Here is a 17,176-nt window from a genome sequence, read left to right as displayed (position 1 = left end):
TTCACCTATGCTCCTTCACGATATCGTCCGTCAATGAACTTGCACCGGGTCAAATTGTATGTCTTCATGAACTCGTTCCGTGCATCATCTGGAATCGCAGTCCCACCCAATTGCAGGCCTTGATTGAGCAAGCGAGAAACTTCATCGACCATGGGGTGCTGTAAAATACCAAAACGAAAAACTACATTAGTATATACATTTATAAAATGCCAAAACAAACAAAAAAAACAAAAACTAACGTTGTAAGGTATTAACTCACCAGATTATGACATGAAAGACTCTGTAGGGAGTAGTGATTCAAATGATTACGGTTTATCATTCGAATATGACTATTGTTTTCATACCAACTCATGTATCTACTAATACACTCCCATGGATAAGACGGAATGGGTCTTCGATGTTCAAGTTGTATAAAGTGATTCTATCATTTACTCCAGTAGGAAGCCGCAATATTAAATTTCACATCGTACTCGCGTCTGGAAGTAGTTCGCGTCGAGGTCTTTGGTCTTGGGGGATCTGAAGGTACAAACTGCATATGACCCAACTGACGCACAACCCTTGAAACATTGTACTGCTCGACATTATCAAGAAAACATATAAATCCCTCGAAAAATGCTATTTCATCCACTGGCTGGGTAGCTCGGACTTCAGCATAGAGATACCATTCAACCTGTCAAATAGCATATGATCGAGGAAATTAATCATTAACCATATACTAATAATATCAATTAATAAATAAAACTATTTACATACAAAAATGCTTACATCGGTACAAGTCATATTATCAATCTTCGCTCGGGTATGCTTCAATGCAGATGTTGTGCTAGCATAAAAAGACTGAGTAACTGAGTACCTATGAGCATGTGACATGCTCAACTGATAGTCCTCTTTTGGGAATGACATGAACACCGGGAAGTACTCATAAATCCATGCCTAGATTAATATAGACACCCAGTTAATATTGTAATATATAGATAGATAAAATTGACATTGAAAAGAAAAACAAAAATACTAATACCTGTAGGAGAGTGAAATAGCCTGAAACACCCTTCACCTTAGCACTTGTGGCAGTCCCAAGACCCCTGTACAAGTAAGCCAGTAAGGCTGCACCCCACGCGTAGTCTCTGATCTCGACAAATTTCATAAGCAGTGCCAGATAACAAACAGGAACTGCAGTTCCAGTCGTGTCGGTGAAGGCAGTACATCCAAAGAAAAATAACATATAAGCTCTCACAGCAAACTGCAACTTTTTTTGGGTTGACGCCTTCTTTACAACAACCCCATTTTCATCCCCTAAATCTTCATTTGTTACCTTCCCAGCAAACTGCTTCATTAAGAAATTCATCCTAACTTTGGAAGTGAACTTATTGGATTTCATCTCCGCATCTATCTTGTCCATGGGTATGCCAAGACCTTTGTGGAGGAGTCCTTTTGTCGGTTCCAAGGCCAAATCAGTGTCCCCAGTCACTGCTTTGCCTCTGATCGGAACTCCTAAGAGTTGGGAAACATCGTCCAACGTGATTGTCATCTCGCCCCATGGCATATGAAACGTGTTGGTCTCTGGATGCCACCTCTCCACAAACGCATAGACCAACACAGGATCATGATGCCTGTATACACCTAAGACTAGAGCACATAAGCCGGTCCTTTGAAACTCCACGTGAAAATTAGAACAGTCTGAACACTCTCCGACGATATCCCATTGTACCAACTTGTTTAGGTGCCCATGGCACTTCAACACCCCTTGCTCCGCCTAAAACAACAAAAACTCGGTATTAATGTATGCACAAGGTTTCGTAATACAAAATTTAAATACTAATAGACAATATATGATAATATTACCTGCCCCTCCCAAACATCGCGAGCCACGTGCACCACATAGTCATACAACATATGTGACATACGAGGGCCACCTCCATAAACGCCTCTCTGGAACTCCAAATTATTATTGGACTTTCTCACAATATTCACTGGAGGTATAGGTACATGTACTTTAGGGACTTCCTCGTCATCATCTTCCTCCTCATCCTCCGCGTCCTCCTCCCCCTCGTCATTCTCCTCTTCTACATCATCAACACCCTCTTCATCATCTTCTTCGCCATCACCTACAACTACATTCTTCCCACGATCCATGTTTACGTCATCTACATCTACATCTTCATTTAAATCTAAATCTACATCTACATCTACATCTACATCTACATCACTCGGAACTGGCCGCTTTATTCTCTTTTGATTTCCTAACTCTACACCACTTACTACATTACTGGGATCATCCGCTTTTCGATCCCCTCTACGGATTGATGCCGAGGTAGTTGTTGCCCTTTCTCTCTTTTCTCGGACTCCTCATGACCGAGCTAGCTACTCCCCACCTAACAACTTCTTAGCACCCGTGAAAACACTTTTTGCTACATTTTTCACATTCACATTCTTTGTTCGAGGCATTGCTACAAAATATAACTAACACAAATACAGAAGAATAAGTTTGCCGAAAAACACAAAAGGGTGAATCCACAACTAATTCAAAGTACAAGCATATAAATGAACAATATGGGCAATAGGTACGACGCACCCTTCACAATCATAGCATTTAGAGATGAGGAACGGATATAAAATTATGGGAATGTCTCAAAAGAATGTAGATTAGAGAAGTCACCCACTGAAGCTAGCTAAGTTTTGACCTTGAGGCTTTTATATGTCAATGCATTATTTTCAACAATATGGGATAATATGCCCAATTCAACATTATTCATTTTTAAAACATGCAGCTATAATCAAAAGGGTTCAACTTTGTATTAAAAACTTCTAACGCCACTTTTTTTTTAGAGATGGAATATACATACCAAGCAATCAACAATGTTTGAAGTAATGCTTGAAAGCGGTAATCGTTGGAAAATCATGTTATGAAATTCCCCATAAATGTTTGACCACGAAAACAAATAGACAGTTTCAACAATTTATCTAGAATAAAATTGTCATGGGAAAGACCAATATAATATATATTTGAAATCAAAACAAATGGAACAAACTAAAGTCAAGAGATGGTTAAGGGTTTAGTATATTATGACTAGTACTTGGATTTTCATGAAAAAAAAAATAATAAAAATAAAATAAAATTGACTAAAAAATCACATGAATGTTAAAAAAAAATCAAGGCAAAACTATTTTTTAAACATACTTTTTCAAACACATTCCACAAAGACGTGAGATGAATCCTCAGGCAGCGGAATTGCAGGTGATCCCCCAACATAGTATATGATTCTCATAATCTCCGTATGATGTCCATGAAACATACTAAAAATTTTGAGATAAAAAATAAAGAAACAACTTGCATAAATGAAATCAGAAAAATACATTTATTTGAGAACGCTTTCGATCACAAACTACAAAAACATGATATGATCACTCAAGTAACAAAAAAAAGTGTAGGTGGTCAAACTCATCAGCTAGTTTGTAGTTTTATAAAAATCCAAGTACATTACCCAACCCATGGCCTTATACTAAATGCTGGATGCCAGACAAGACCTTGTAAACATTTTCATTTTTGAACCTTATCTCTAAACAGATCTAGCTTAAAGAAGAAATTCTTGCGAAAAATGTAAAGAATACTTACAAATCTTGGGTTTAAGAATTACCGTCACTGGCGGGAGGTGGGGCAGGACTGGGAGAGATGGATTGAGCTTGAACAGCCGGTAAAATGAGAGTGGTTTTTTGTATGGAACAATGCTAATTTGAGTAATATGGACGAAGCTGGTTTTTTATATGGAACTGGTATTTGCCGGTTACACGGTTTAGATAGTATTTTGGTTGGGGGTGTATGGAGTCAAGTTGTGCCCAACACAATGGGCAGACCTCGGCTCAACTTAGGGTCTGCCCAACACAATATGGGGTTTGGCATAAATAGGACTCAAAAATAAAAAATAAAAAACACAAGTTAATCTTGAAAGTTTAAATGATTAATTTCAGACAAATCGAAATTTAACTTTTGCTGAAATTTCAAAGTTTCGGAAAGTTGTATCAGAAGGTCCCCTTTTATTATGGCAATTTCATCCCAAAATGTTATAAAATTTCATAACATTAATAAAAACGTTAATTTAAAATGGCAGTTTAGTCAGTTAATATTCTTTCTAGGGTTTAGGGTTTCAAATTGGGGTTTTAGCTTCTGTCCCAAATTAGTCCCTTAAAATATTCTGGGCTTTATTAGTTTCACTTGTTTAATATATCTACACTGTAATTGTGGCCAATGGAGTTAAATGGAGCTTTGGGGTTTTTTCACTAAAGAAAATGTAAGTTCCACTCACTTATATTTGCATGTAATTATGTACTCGATGTGTGTTGCATGAAGATTTTTTGTTGTTGTTGTTGTTAGTCTTGATGGAAGGGGAATGGGTAAAGCCTCTGGTTAAAATAGAGAAAGTTGAGTACAGGTCACATCCACCTGGCTTTGAGTCACTCACTTCGTTTACCTTGAAGAAGATAAATGAGAGTGAACTCAGGGCCTCTGAGGTTGCTTCTGATATTGGTGATGATGCAATACTTACAAATGCACTTGAGCACAGACCATGGATAAACTACTCTGGTTTCAGACGTAGCTTGGAAGAATCTGAGTCTGAAATGGTCACTGAGGTCAGCTAACCAATTTCAAGAATGTGGATGTTTAGTTGTATTTTTTTTTCTTTTTAACTTTCTTGTGTATTTCATTCTTTGACAGAATCTTATCCCAAGGTCCCTTCCAAAAGGGGTTCTCCGTGGATGTTCCGAGTGTAGTAACTGCCAAAAGGTTGATATTCTGAGTGTAGTTCTTATGTAATATTGTGCTATGTAATATATAGTGACAAAGGCTTGGATCAGGTAATAGCAAATTGGCATGCAGAAGATGCTTGCAAACAGGTCCTTGAGGAAGCTCCCGTATTCCACCCTACTGAAGAGGTTGAGCTACTTATATGCATAATTGTTGGCCTTGTGCTTTTGACTGATTTTTGTCAGTCTTCGTTTTGTCCTTTGGGGTTCTTAACCTGGGTAAAGTGTGACTTCAGTGGAGCTTTTGACTTTATCTCCAGGAATTTAAAGATGCAATCAAGTACATTGCGACCATACGTCCAAGAGCAGAAAAGTTTGGAATTTGTCGCATTGTTCCTCCTCCATCTTGGAGTCCTCCTTGCCCCCTTAAAGAAAAAACTATATGGGAAAATTTGAAGTTCTCTACGCGTATCCAACAAATTGACAAGCTCCAATGTCGGGATCCAACAAGCACACAGAGAAATTTAAAGAGGAAAAGGAAATTTTTTGAGGAAACTGGGGTGCAATGTGACACTGACAATGGAGTTATTCCCAAACCGAATCACCTTGATTGCGGCAACGAGGCCAAGCTATTTGGCTTTGAGCCTGGACCAGATTTTACTTTGGAAGCTTTTCAAAAGTACGCCGATGATTTCAAAAGCCGTTATTTTGGGAATGATCATAATATAGCAAAAGATGGGGGCCAGGGCATACTTCAAATGCAGCGGGAGCCGTCTGTGGAGGATATTGAGGGTGAATATTGGCGCATGGTTGAGAAACCAACTGATGAAATCGAGGTATGTTTCATTAGGTTAATAATCATCTTCTATCCCTCTTTAAGAATTTTAGTAATCACTTATTGAATTTTGTTTTTGTGGACATACTCTTATAGGTTCTTTATGGGGCCGATTTGGACGCTAGAGTTTTTGGAAGTAGCTTTCCAAAAGTATCTCCTCCCATGGAAGACTCAGATGATGAAGAAATATATACAAAATCCGACTGGAACCTGAACAACTTTCCTAGGCTTCCACACTCTCTGCTCTCTTTTGAGAAGAGTGGCATTCCTGGTGTTCTAGTTCCTTGGCTATACATTGGAATGTGCTTTTCGTCGTTTTGTTGGGTAAGTCTATTTTCCTTCCAAGTTCCTGTTGTATAATTTTTGGATAAATGCATACCCCCATCATACTTCATATTCTGCATTTGTTTGGAAGCTGTGTGGGAGTTTGTCAGAGTGACTGATTTTCTCATCATTTCCTTCTGAGAACAGAATGTTGAGGACCATTACTTGTACTCATTGAATTACATGCATTGGGGTGCTCCAAAGGTGTGGTACGGTGTCCAGGGGGAAGATGCCCAGAAGTTGGAGGCAGCTATGAAACACCATTTACCAGCCTTATTCAGAGAACAACCCGACTTGCTTGACAAGCTTGTGAGTAGTACCCTCTTTGTATCACTTAATTAACAAAGAACCTACATTTTCTGGAGAGTTATGTTCACTTGTTCACTGCTGATGCTTAACCCTTCTGTGAATTTATCTCTGTTCAAGGTGGTAATAGTTCTAGGACTACATGAAAATGGAAAGCGAACTAATTGTCCCTACTTTTGCTCAACCATAAATAGAAAATCGGTGGGGTGCTTCGCCACTACTCATCCTTTTTTCACCAATAAAACAAAAGCTATCTGCTTATAATTGAATCACTAGATCCATTCTCTAGAAAAACATTTATTTATGTATTTGTTAATTTTCAATGGTAGAAGTCTAGATATTATTTTATTAATGAATCAATGAAGAATTCATAGGAGAAATGTCCTACATACAAGATAGAGACAAGCGAGCTGGAAAGGAAAAGACAAATGGCAAGAAACCCCAGAAAACTAACAACCCAAGCAGGTAGCTACAACTGAGCACACGCTACATACGGCCGGGCAAAGAATTCTGTCTGAACACAAAGCTCCCTAATGGGATACCTCCACTCATACCAGACCTTTGACCAAAGAAGATCTAAAGGGTAAATTTGATTATGGAGAGTGATATCATCCCAGATTATCAAATATAATCTGTGAACTTGTTATTTGATTGCTCAGCTGTTGAGATAGTGCTTGAAGAAGGTATTCTATATTATTGTTGGGGTGGAATGTCCTTGCTTGTAGTTTGAAGCGGTATTCTTTATTGGTGGAAGCTTCAATTAGTTCCCACCAGTAAATTAACCCAAAACATATGGGTTCTACATTACTACATCTCACATTGGGAGATTTTTTTAGGTTGGATTGGCAGAAATAAGGTTAAAGATTAAAAAGGCAACCAGTATACACATTAATCCATTAATCTGCCAATTAGGGTGAAATTTTACTTATGCCCTATTTGCTAGAGACGTAAGATGTAAGAAATCAAACTTCAAATTTGATCATCGACGAATAGGATTGATATGCATGGCAGGATGACAGTGCATATTTGATTTAATGGTATTTAGACTATTTGTCTTAGCACTGAATTAGCAGCACCACTTGTACCACTTCCACAACTTGCATAGCATATCGATAGTAGCTACAAGAGTCCGCTCTCGGCCATTCCACACGCTGCCTGGCAGAGGCGTGGTTATCTCTATGAAGGGGTTAGGAGTGTTTTCAATATGATTGTCCAAGGACACTTTTGTTAAGACAGTAATAGTAAAATTGTATTGTTGTTAATGGAGAAAAAGAGAAACTGCCTGACTGGGCCTACAGCCCTAGTCCGCCCCTCAGGAGATGTCCTCTTAGAACTCTTAACAGTAATATTAAGTACTGAAGTAAGATGCAAGTGCTGCCTTCTATTTTATGCGAGTAGGTTGGTGGGTTTATACGAGTAGGTTGTTGGGTGTCGCTTGTAATTTGTATGTGTTATAAAAGTCTCTTAATACCCACTGATTAACAATGTGATGAACTCGTTGGCACAGGTAACACAGCTCTCGCCTTCAATTTTATCTTCCGAAAGTATACCTGTCTACCGGTGTGTTCAAAATCCCAAGGAATTTGTTCTTACATTCCCTCGGGCATATTATTCAGGATTCAGTTGTGGGTTCAACTGTGCAGAGGCTGTAAATGTGGCTCCTCTTGATTGGTTGCCTTATGGGCAGCATGCTGTGGAGCTTTATCGTGAGCAGTTTCGTAAGACCACCATTTCCCACGATAAGCTCTTACTTGAAGCAGCAAGGGAAGCAGTGAGGGCTCATTGGGAACTTGAATTACTTAGAAAGAACACTGTGGATAATTTACGTTGGAAAGAGGTCTGTGGGAAGGAAGGTATCCTAGCAAAGGTACTCAAGGTAAAGTTATATTTATGTCTGATACAAATCAGTTAGAGAGAAAATATATACATCTATGCATACATAACACATATTGGTGTAATGGAATAAGCATGTATATCCTATAGCTGAGTTTGTATATTTTAAACTTTGTAGAGACGCGTTGAGATGGAGCATACAAGGAGAGAATACCTTTGCTCTTCATATTCAGTGAAGATGGACAAAAATTTCGATACAGCAAATGGAAGGGAATGCTTTGTATGTATGTATGATCTGCATCTCTCAGCAGTGGGTTGTCAGTGTTGTCCTGAAAAATTTGCATGCTTGTATCACGCAAAGCAGCTGTGTGCATGCGCTCTTAGTGAGAGAACTCTCCTCTTTCGTTATGCAATTCGTGACTTGAATGTTCTTGTTGAAGCTTTGGAAGGGAAACTAAGTGCAATACACAGATGGGCGAAGCTAGATCTTGGACTTGCTCTGAGTACCTTTGTTGCAAAAGATAAATCACAACCCCCAGGACCAGATGGTAAACCATTCTGTTTTTTGCAAGGGGCAAAGCAGGAGGATGGGTTACTTGATCCAATTTCCAGCAGGATGCCCACTAGTTCTAGATTGTGTCAAGAATTCAAGGGACCTTCAGTCCATGTAAAAGAATCTACATCACCAAGCATTGATAGTTTCTGCACTGAGCTTCAGAAGGGCACATCTAATGACACAAAATCTCAGAACAATTACTCCCCGGTTATGGAAGAAACTCCTCTTAACATATCGTTTAGAGGAGAAACTGATGTAAACAAATTTGTAGAGTCAGGAAACACTAATGTTATACTCCTTAGCGACGATGCGTATGAGGGTCCAGTTCGGCACTCTCCTCGTAATGCAACTGGGGACTCTTCTAAATTCAAGAAACTGTCTGACAGTCATATGAAAGAACAGGTCCTGGGTGCACATGAACCGGTGATGGGTAAAAGCAATGTCAACTTATTAACTGAGGTGAGAAAGGTGGATCATTCCTCACATGCGACACATCTAAAAGTTGACCATGAGAAAGGAGATAAGCTCATGGACCACAGCTCCATGTTACCAAGCAGTGTCAACGTGCAATCCTTACCCTACAATTCCTCTTTCTGTTCAGAGTCTTCAGGGACGGATACTATCAAAGATATCTTCTCTAAAGGAGATACTGGTGTTAGTAATTTGGAAAATGCTGGAAACTCACAGCAACCGCAGCCATATGGAAGTGGAAAGCCAAAATATGAGAGTAATGATGGAAAGAGAGGATTACATTCATATCTAACGAATATGACACCTTCACAGTCTATTACAGGAAGTGCATTTCATGCAGCGAATACTCTTAATAAAGATCATCTTGAAATGCGTGCTCACATTTCAAAGGTAGTGCGAAAAGTAAAATGCATTGTTCAGTCTTTGAACTTTGGGGTTGCGTGTTCTGGAAAAATGTGGTCTAGCAGTCGGGCCATATTCCCCAAGGGTATGTTGAATCGACTTGGGTCCTCTGCTAAGATCTCATCTTTTGGATAATATGATTTGACTTGAGTAATTTAATCCTATATATAGGTGTCTTATATGGATTTCCATCTTTATTGCAGGATTCAAGAGCCGAGTTAGGTATTTAAGTGTGTTGGATCCAGCAAAATACTCATACTATGTCTCAGAAATTCTTGACGCAGGACTTCCCGAGCCCTTATTTATGGTAAAAGAGATTCTTAATTTTTGGAATTGCTTGCACAATCTCTTTTAGCATATTGGAGAAGTAGGATGTATCTCTAGATACAATTGCAATACATCTCCCCTGCACAAAAAGTTTTAAAAAAATGTCAGTTATTTGTAGCAGTCAATGGTAATCACTAAATGGGATGGAAAGCAGTTCAATGACCAATAGGCAAAGCAAGAGCTCCCCTGGTCGCTCCTTCCGTATTCTCCTTGTTGGTGTATTCCTAAAAAATTATTTTCACACGCATCTTTTCTCTTTCTAGTAGATTGCCACGGGGGGGTTGAAAAAAGTAGTGTATAGGCCAACTGGTTGCATTTTGAAGTATTTTAGATCGTGTCTCCTTCGCTAACAATTGCAGTACCACTGATCTGTTTGCATAGTGCAAGGTCTTCTAATAAAATTGGTGTAGGTATATAGATCTTTTAATGGTGTTACTTTCCACTTGTTGGTTGAAATGGAAGACCTTTTCTAGTTGAAAGTGCACGACGAGTTTTGAGACATCCCTTTCAACGCTTTTGTGTGCAGATGGGAGTCCATTATGAGCTGTTGATTAAGATTTTCTATGTTTTTTTCTTAGTATTTTGTAGCTTGTACTATAGGATATCTCATCCTTTTTCTTTTCGATATATATATAAACTATACTTTACCTATAAAAAAAAAAGACCTTTTCTTTGGGGTATCAGAAATATAAAACTTCAGTTACTGCAAACTTAAAAAAAAAAAAAAAAAAAATTATGGGTGTACGGTCCTGATTAGAACTTGTTAGAAATGTTGAATTGTTTACAGTGGAAACTGCTTCTTATTTCAGGTTAAGGTAGAGACATGTCCAAGTGAGGTATTCATACACCTTTCAATTACCAAATGCTGGGACATGGTGAGGGACCGACTGAATGAAGAAATACTCAAACAAGGGCGCTTGGGAAGAGTCAATCTTCCCCTTTTTCAGCCAAAAGGGAGCATTGATGGCTTTATGATGTTTGGATTCTCCTCACCTGATATCATCAAGGTAAATTTACTTTAGGAACTCATCTTGTTTTTGGATGGATTGGAATAGAAACGATTAGAGATAGGAGGTTCCTTTTGTGAATGAAATTCTTGAGTAAATCATCTTCATCTATGCCTTCTAGCAGTGTTAGCACTGGTAACATATATATACTTGGTTTTGGTATATATGCCTTCTAGCAGTGTTAGCTTGAAAGTGAGGATTTTTATTGAGTCGGTTTTAACCATATTAATAGTTTAATACTTCTTAAAGTACAAGTGCTTTATTTTACTGTTTTATCGGCAAAACATTCATTTTCATCTAATGAGTACATAGTGGATAAATACTTAGAGTTGACCTTTCCCATTACTTACCAAACAATGAATCAAGTTTTCACCTATATCTCCATCTATACAGATTAACCGTACTGCTATATTTGTAAAATATTCCTATTCTTCTAGTCAGTACATATACCAATACTTCATATCCTCCTTCCCCTTATTTCACTAAGAGTAGCTCTCTGAATCAAATATCCACCAACCCTCTCCATCTATTGGGATTGAACTTTTTACTCCTGATTTTCTGCTTAAACATACGACTCTAACTTACTTTGGAGACTTCAGAACGTAGCATCTTATCTGGAATTTGAAATCAAGAGGTCCTAATGATAACGTTATTGAAGGGATTTTGCAGCTGCGACCAGTGACTTTGGCTTTGTGTTTTGTATTTTTCTGTCAATTTTACCCATTTTCTCCATATGATTTGGCTCAACAGAAAGTGCTATTTAACTCATTTGTTTTGATTTTGTGTGCTCCCAATGTGATTTCAAGTCCAATTAGAAAAAGTTGTCCAGTTCAGCACTACTTCCATCTCCTGCACTGATTAGCCATTACGACATTGAGTGATTGATTAATCTGTTTTTTTACGTTTTATGTCGACAGGGTATAGAAGCAATTGACCCTAACCGGGTCTGTACAGAGTACTGGAAATCCAGGCCACAAACCCATGAGTTGTGCCGTGCCGTGCTGGAAAGTGTTGGAGTAGATCCTAATATAGAAATTAGGGAACTAATTGACGATCAACAAACCAATAGAGAAGAAGAATTGGTACTCAAGGGCCTCTTGAAAAAGGCAAATCCGGAAGAACTACACTCACTTCAGAATGTATTAAGTGATGATAAGCCAACTGCTGATCCGGGCCTAGTCACTCGGCTTGTTAACGAGGAAATACAAACCCGCTTGAGATAATATATATACATAACTCTGAATTTGAAGAAGGGATTTGCAGATTACATCCTTTCTTTTTACCGTATTCTTCTTTTGAAGTTGTAACGAAGATAGCTCAGAGGGAAGTAGCTAATTTCTTCTAACAGGTGTCGTGTTAATTTCAATGCGTAATTGCTACGTTGTAATATGGTGTTCAAACTTGTGCCTGAAAAGCCAAAAAAAGAAAGAAAACAACGTGTGTTCTTTATATTGAACATACTATAAATGTTAGCTTGGAACTGAGTTTTACGAAGTGTAGTTGCCATTTGCCACTACTAACATTAAGAAGGAACAACTGAATGTCATAAACTCATAATCAACATACTTCTCTTGGGCCCTGAAATTGGTTGGATCCGCAATACTTTGCTTTGGTAACATTTTGGCTTTTGAAGCCTCAAAAGTAAGAACTAATCGATTTAAAAGAGATGACATTTGTTAGGATGATCTTGATCTTTAATGAGATGCAGATTCCTAAACATTTTAGGATAGCCGCCGGAAACCTCAACAAACATCTCTCATATGTTCGGGTGTCTAAGAAGACCAGCAGTCAGAAGGGAGCAGCAGTTTGAAGCAGCATCAACCAAGTTATTGAGCCCCTCATTTACAAGTTAATGTGCCCTTTAAGACACACAGGCGTCCCCAAAAAAAGAGTGTGGATCTTGAGGCAAAGAGGACTAGTGTCTGAGAGCAACAATTACCTGGGGGGTCGATATATCAATATTTTCTGGCTCGTGTGTCGGTTGTGATGTTATAGGACTTGGATCATGGTGGGGACGTGGGGTCTGTCTTGATTTTGAGTATCAAAAGAATTGATTAGGTGATATTATTTGTGATCATGTGTGGGCCTGTGAGGGAGTATATGGATTTTACTTTGATCATGCTATAAATTGAGCTATGACGGGGAGAAGTGGAGAACTGATATCAGTATCAATGGTTCCACCACATTCATTTAAGTGAGTGAAGTCCGTAACTTATCTGTTGAATAAATTTGTGAAAGAGAAATGTAGCTATTCAAAGAGAAGCTCCAACAAGTCTGCAGCTAGTTTGGAGTACATACACTGACGCTCACCATAGTTCTCAAGTTGGAGTCTTTTAAACCAACAGTTAGGACTTAGGATAAGTCCAATGGTGCGCTATCTTACCAAATATTACGAAAATTATTGTGATACAGTGTGCTTCAAAACACCAACCCGTCAATGCTATCGCTATTAATTTTCCTGTATACAGCATGAATTTTAGTGAAATGCCGTATGATCTACACACCATTCTGAAAGGCGGGTAGAGTATATTTGGATTGGCACGCCACTGCAAATGGCGGCTAGGAAAGAGAGAGGTAGGAAAAGGGCAAAATGGAAAGAAAAATTTTTTGGCTTACGCCATTAAAAGGGGCGACTAGCAATAGTTTTTGTCTTGTACGCATATTGCACTGGCAGGTGCGATAGCGTACCAAACCATTCTATTAAATGCTAACCCGCTAAGAGCATCTCTAGGTTGGTAGTATCACCTCCAAATTTACTTCCAAAACCCGGAATTTTGTGGAAAACCAACTCTAGGTAGAAACAAATTCGGTAGTATCACCTATCTAGCCGCATCCGTGGATGCAAATTTGGGATTTTGGATGCTGATGCGGCGCGATAGTGATAATGTCGCGTGCCACTACTAATCTCACCCCAATTTCTTTTTGACTTTGACCAGCACACCGCGCCATTATTAATGTCACGCGCCATTCTTACTACTGCGCGCCACTATCACTGTCATGTGCTCCAACGGGAAAAAAACAAGCAAAAAACGGTTGGAATTCTACATCCATATATTTACACTCATTTCCTTCTTCATTTTACATACACTTAATCCAAACATTCTAATCAAACAACTCAACCATTTCACACACAACAAAATGAAGAAAATGAAGATAAAGGTCACAACCAAAACAAGATAAAGGTCAAAGTTGGACAAATGAAGAAAATATTATTCTTACTAAAGTGTGGATTGAGATTGGAGAAGATTTTATAGTAGGAAATGATCAATCGGGACAAGTTTATTGGGAACGAATTATGGCTAGGATGAAAGGTTTTAACCACAACCGCAAGTGGAAGGGAGTATCACAACATTGGTCGATTATTTTACCGTTCTTGAACAAATATCATGTTATACTAAGAAAATTTACAACCTCCAAGCGGGTGGGGACGCGAAGACATTGTAAAATTTGTTTATACTTCGTTTAATTTATGTTTTTACTATATACTACTTGATATTGATTTTGTTTTTATTTATTTTTTTATAAACGTAGCTTAAAGACACGTCAACAACTTATGCGGCTACTATTGGGAAACGATGGATATGGCAAGATTGTTATAATCTAGTCAAACATACGCCAAAGTGACAAAGAACTCAGTTATGCAACGAAACACTTGCTCCAAGACCAAAGAAGAAAGCAAGATCCGGAGATCTTGAAAGCTTCGAATATTCACCATCAACCCCTTCAACGCCTCACTAGCTCTAACCCTTCATCTTCACTGTACTCAGAATACGATCCTAGTAGTACCGAAGGTTTTTTTGGAGAGATCGATTGGTAGGAAGCAGAGCAAAGAAATCGAAAAGAACAAGAAAATTGCTTCTACTGTCGAGAGTAATGTTGCATCCATTGCTAAAAATATGGATGAATTTCTTCAGGCTTTTAAATAAAGCCGAAGACATAGAGAAGAGATTCTAGATGGGCAATTTCAAGCTATGATGAAATTGAAGCAAGAGAAGACACAAAACAAGTTATTTTTGAAGTAAGAAAAACTCTGTGTTAGAGAGAAGGAAAATGAGAGACTAGGTTGTTGGCAATGTCATTCGACAAACTCAATTCCTCGTGCGTGAACACTTTTAGAGCTAAAACAAGAAGCAATTGTAGCTAAATATGAAAAAAAAAATGGCTCGATCAAGTAGTACAAATGATGCTTCCGAGGACGAAGGAGCCAATGATGAAGAAAATGACGAGTGACTTAATAACTAGAGTAACTCTAGTAGTATGTAATAAGTAGAGCAACTCTAATAGTATGTAATAAGGGTGTAATAGTTTATTTTATATTTTTGCAATCATGTATTAGTTGTCGTTCTATTAATAAAAATTATAATTCATTTGCTAAATCAAATTGATCAAAGGAAGTAAATTAGAACTTACCAAAATGATCAAATGAACAATTCTAAATCACACAATCTAATAATAATCGTCATACAACAAACTTAATATTATAAATCATCAAGTCCTCACTTTCTACTATGCCTCCTATGCCGTGAACTCCTCCTTGACTGTCCTTGTGCTGAACTCTTCGTCTGTCCATGTGATGAACTCTCATGATGTACCATATGTAGTGCAATCAATCTGAGCATGTAACTCATTAACCTGGTGTTGCAAATTGTCATGATCCATATGAGCCTGAGAAAGAAGTCTCTCTCTCTCTCAGCATTGTAGGCGAATACTGATGAGCGCATGCCATCATTTATACAAATGTTTGTCTCATATCTCCTGCATAGCTCATCCTGAAATAATTATTCATTAATAATTTATTATATTTTCATAATAAACAAAAATAAACCAAAACCAATTAAAATAATTACCAGAGGTAGATGTCCAATGTCAGGCTCTAACTGTACGACGCGAGTGTCATCAATAGAAGAAATGGGATGGTAAATCGTCTGGCTGCTCGGATCACTCAAATTGAAAACCCAAGGCCACTTTGATTGAGGGTAAAGGTGATAATTTGGCCCTTAGGCCCTCAACCCGCCCTGACCCGACCCTCAAAATTGCATGTTCAAGCCTTCAAAAGTTGGCCCTCACAGATTTGAGGGGTAGGCTAGGGTCTAGGTTCTGAAGCATGAGCCCGACCGTCATTAAGCCCTCACTTGGCCCTCATACGTTTTCTTGTTATTTTACATTACATTTATGTATTTATCTAAGTTGTATAAAAAAAATTACTAAATTAGTTTTCAATAAGAGATAGATTAGAACATAACATATGCATTTTTTGTAATTGATTGAAGAATAGATATATAAGTCATACATAAAAGCAAATCCAACCTAATAACATAGTTAAGTATGAAAAATGTATATATTTTAAGAGTATCATCTCTTCCACCATCTCTATCTCTCTTTTTCTAATAAAGACATAAGAATTAGTTTTATATACTTAGTTAAAATGATATACATAATCAAAGTATGATAAAAATAAAAAAAAAAAACACCAAAAAAATTAAGTAAACTAGTAAAGTATAATTCGACCCGGCCCTCATTTGGCTCTTAAAAATGAGGGTCGAGAGGCGGGTTAAGGGCTCAAGTTTTCATGCATGACCCTACTCGACCCGGCCCTTAATACAAAATAGGCCAGGGCGGGTTGGCCTGACCCTCAATCATGCGGGCTTTTATGGTTTGAGGGCTGGGCTAGCCCGGCCCGACCCTTTTATCACCCCTAACTGAAGGGGATATGGAGCTTGAACAAATGTGTGTACAGGTCCCTATTGAAACGTCAGCTGTGACGGCTAACCAATATGATATTCACGTCTGACACCCATTTTGTTAACCGTATGAATGTTGCCTATAAGCCCCACAGCCGGGAGCAAATGACGGACCAACGAATACCTTAAACCAATATCGGTAATACTGCTCATAAGTCTACAATGTAACTAGGTCAGAAACTAATGGCCAACTCCAATCCACATTTCTTTCGATGACTTGATGTAAGGTCATATCCTTAGCCTTCGATACATGGGTAGGCGGATCGGGGGGATACCAAAGCATGGTGTGAGATGTCTGTAACATCTATCCCCTAAATACCACTCCATACCACTCCCGCAAGTGAATATCATCCTCCTATGAGAAATGAACTAACAATACGTATCTACAGTCATTCGCGTCGACATGCACAAATGTTCGCCAAGGCCTCCAAACAATAGAAGCATGTGTGCTAAGCTCGATCTGGGTTCGGACAGAAATTATGTTTTGACTGATCTCATTGGTCAGACGAGCTCGACGAGGTCCGTGCCAAGCCCTGAGCCTAAGAGTGTAAAAAAACCGCTGACCCATCATCCGGTAGAATACCCGGTTTTCACCCGCCACCCAAATCTGCACAAACCGAAAATAGACCCGCCC

General features: G+C 38.5%; 1 protein-coding gene across 2 annotated transcripts; it reads left to right on the top strand.

Annotated features, from left to right (window-relative positions):
* The first annotated feature begins 4,059 nt into the window (after positions 1–4,059).
* On the top strand, positions 4,060–12,295 carry LOC147505887 (putative lysine-specific demethylase JMJ16). Of its 2 annotated transcripts, none has more exons than XM_086558291.1 (12): positions 4,060–4,286; positions 4,370–4,626; positions 4,712–4,780; positions 4,852–4,929; positions 5,061–5,576; positions 5,672–5,899; positions 6,047–6,208; positions 7,713–8,072; positions 8,217–9,552; positions 9,671–9,774; positions 10,604–10,801; positions 11,719–12,295. In XM_086558291.1, exons 2-12 carry the CDS (start codon positions 4,375–4,377, stop codon positions 12,022–12,024), a joined length of 3,609 nt encoding a protein of 1,202 aa, XP_086414417.1. In that variant the 5' UTR covers positions 4,060–4,286; positions 4,370–4,374; the 3' UTR covers positions 12,025–12,295. The 2 variants fall into 2 exon arrangements, with proteins under 2 accessions (XP_086414417.1, XP_086414416.1); XM_086558290.1 differs by having other exon boundaries at positions 4,061–4,286; positions 7,713–8,081.
* Positions 12,296–17,176: the final 4,881 nt, after the last annotated feature.

The sequence above is a fragment of the Coptis chinensis genome, chromosome 4 (genome assembly GCF_015680905.1).
Source record: "Coptis chinensis isolate HL-2020 chromosome 4, ASM1568090v1, whole genome shotgun sequence".
In the NCBI taxonomy this organism is placed as follows: domain Eukaryota; kingdom Viridiplantae; phylum Streptophyta; class Magnoliopsida; order Ranunculales; family Ranunculaceae; genus Coptis; species Coptis chinensis.
This window is presented reverse-complemented; position numbering and strand designations above follow the sequence as displayed.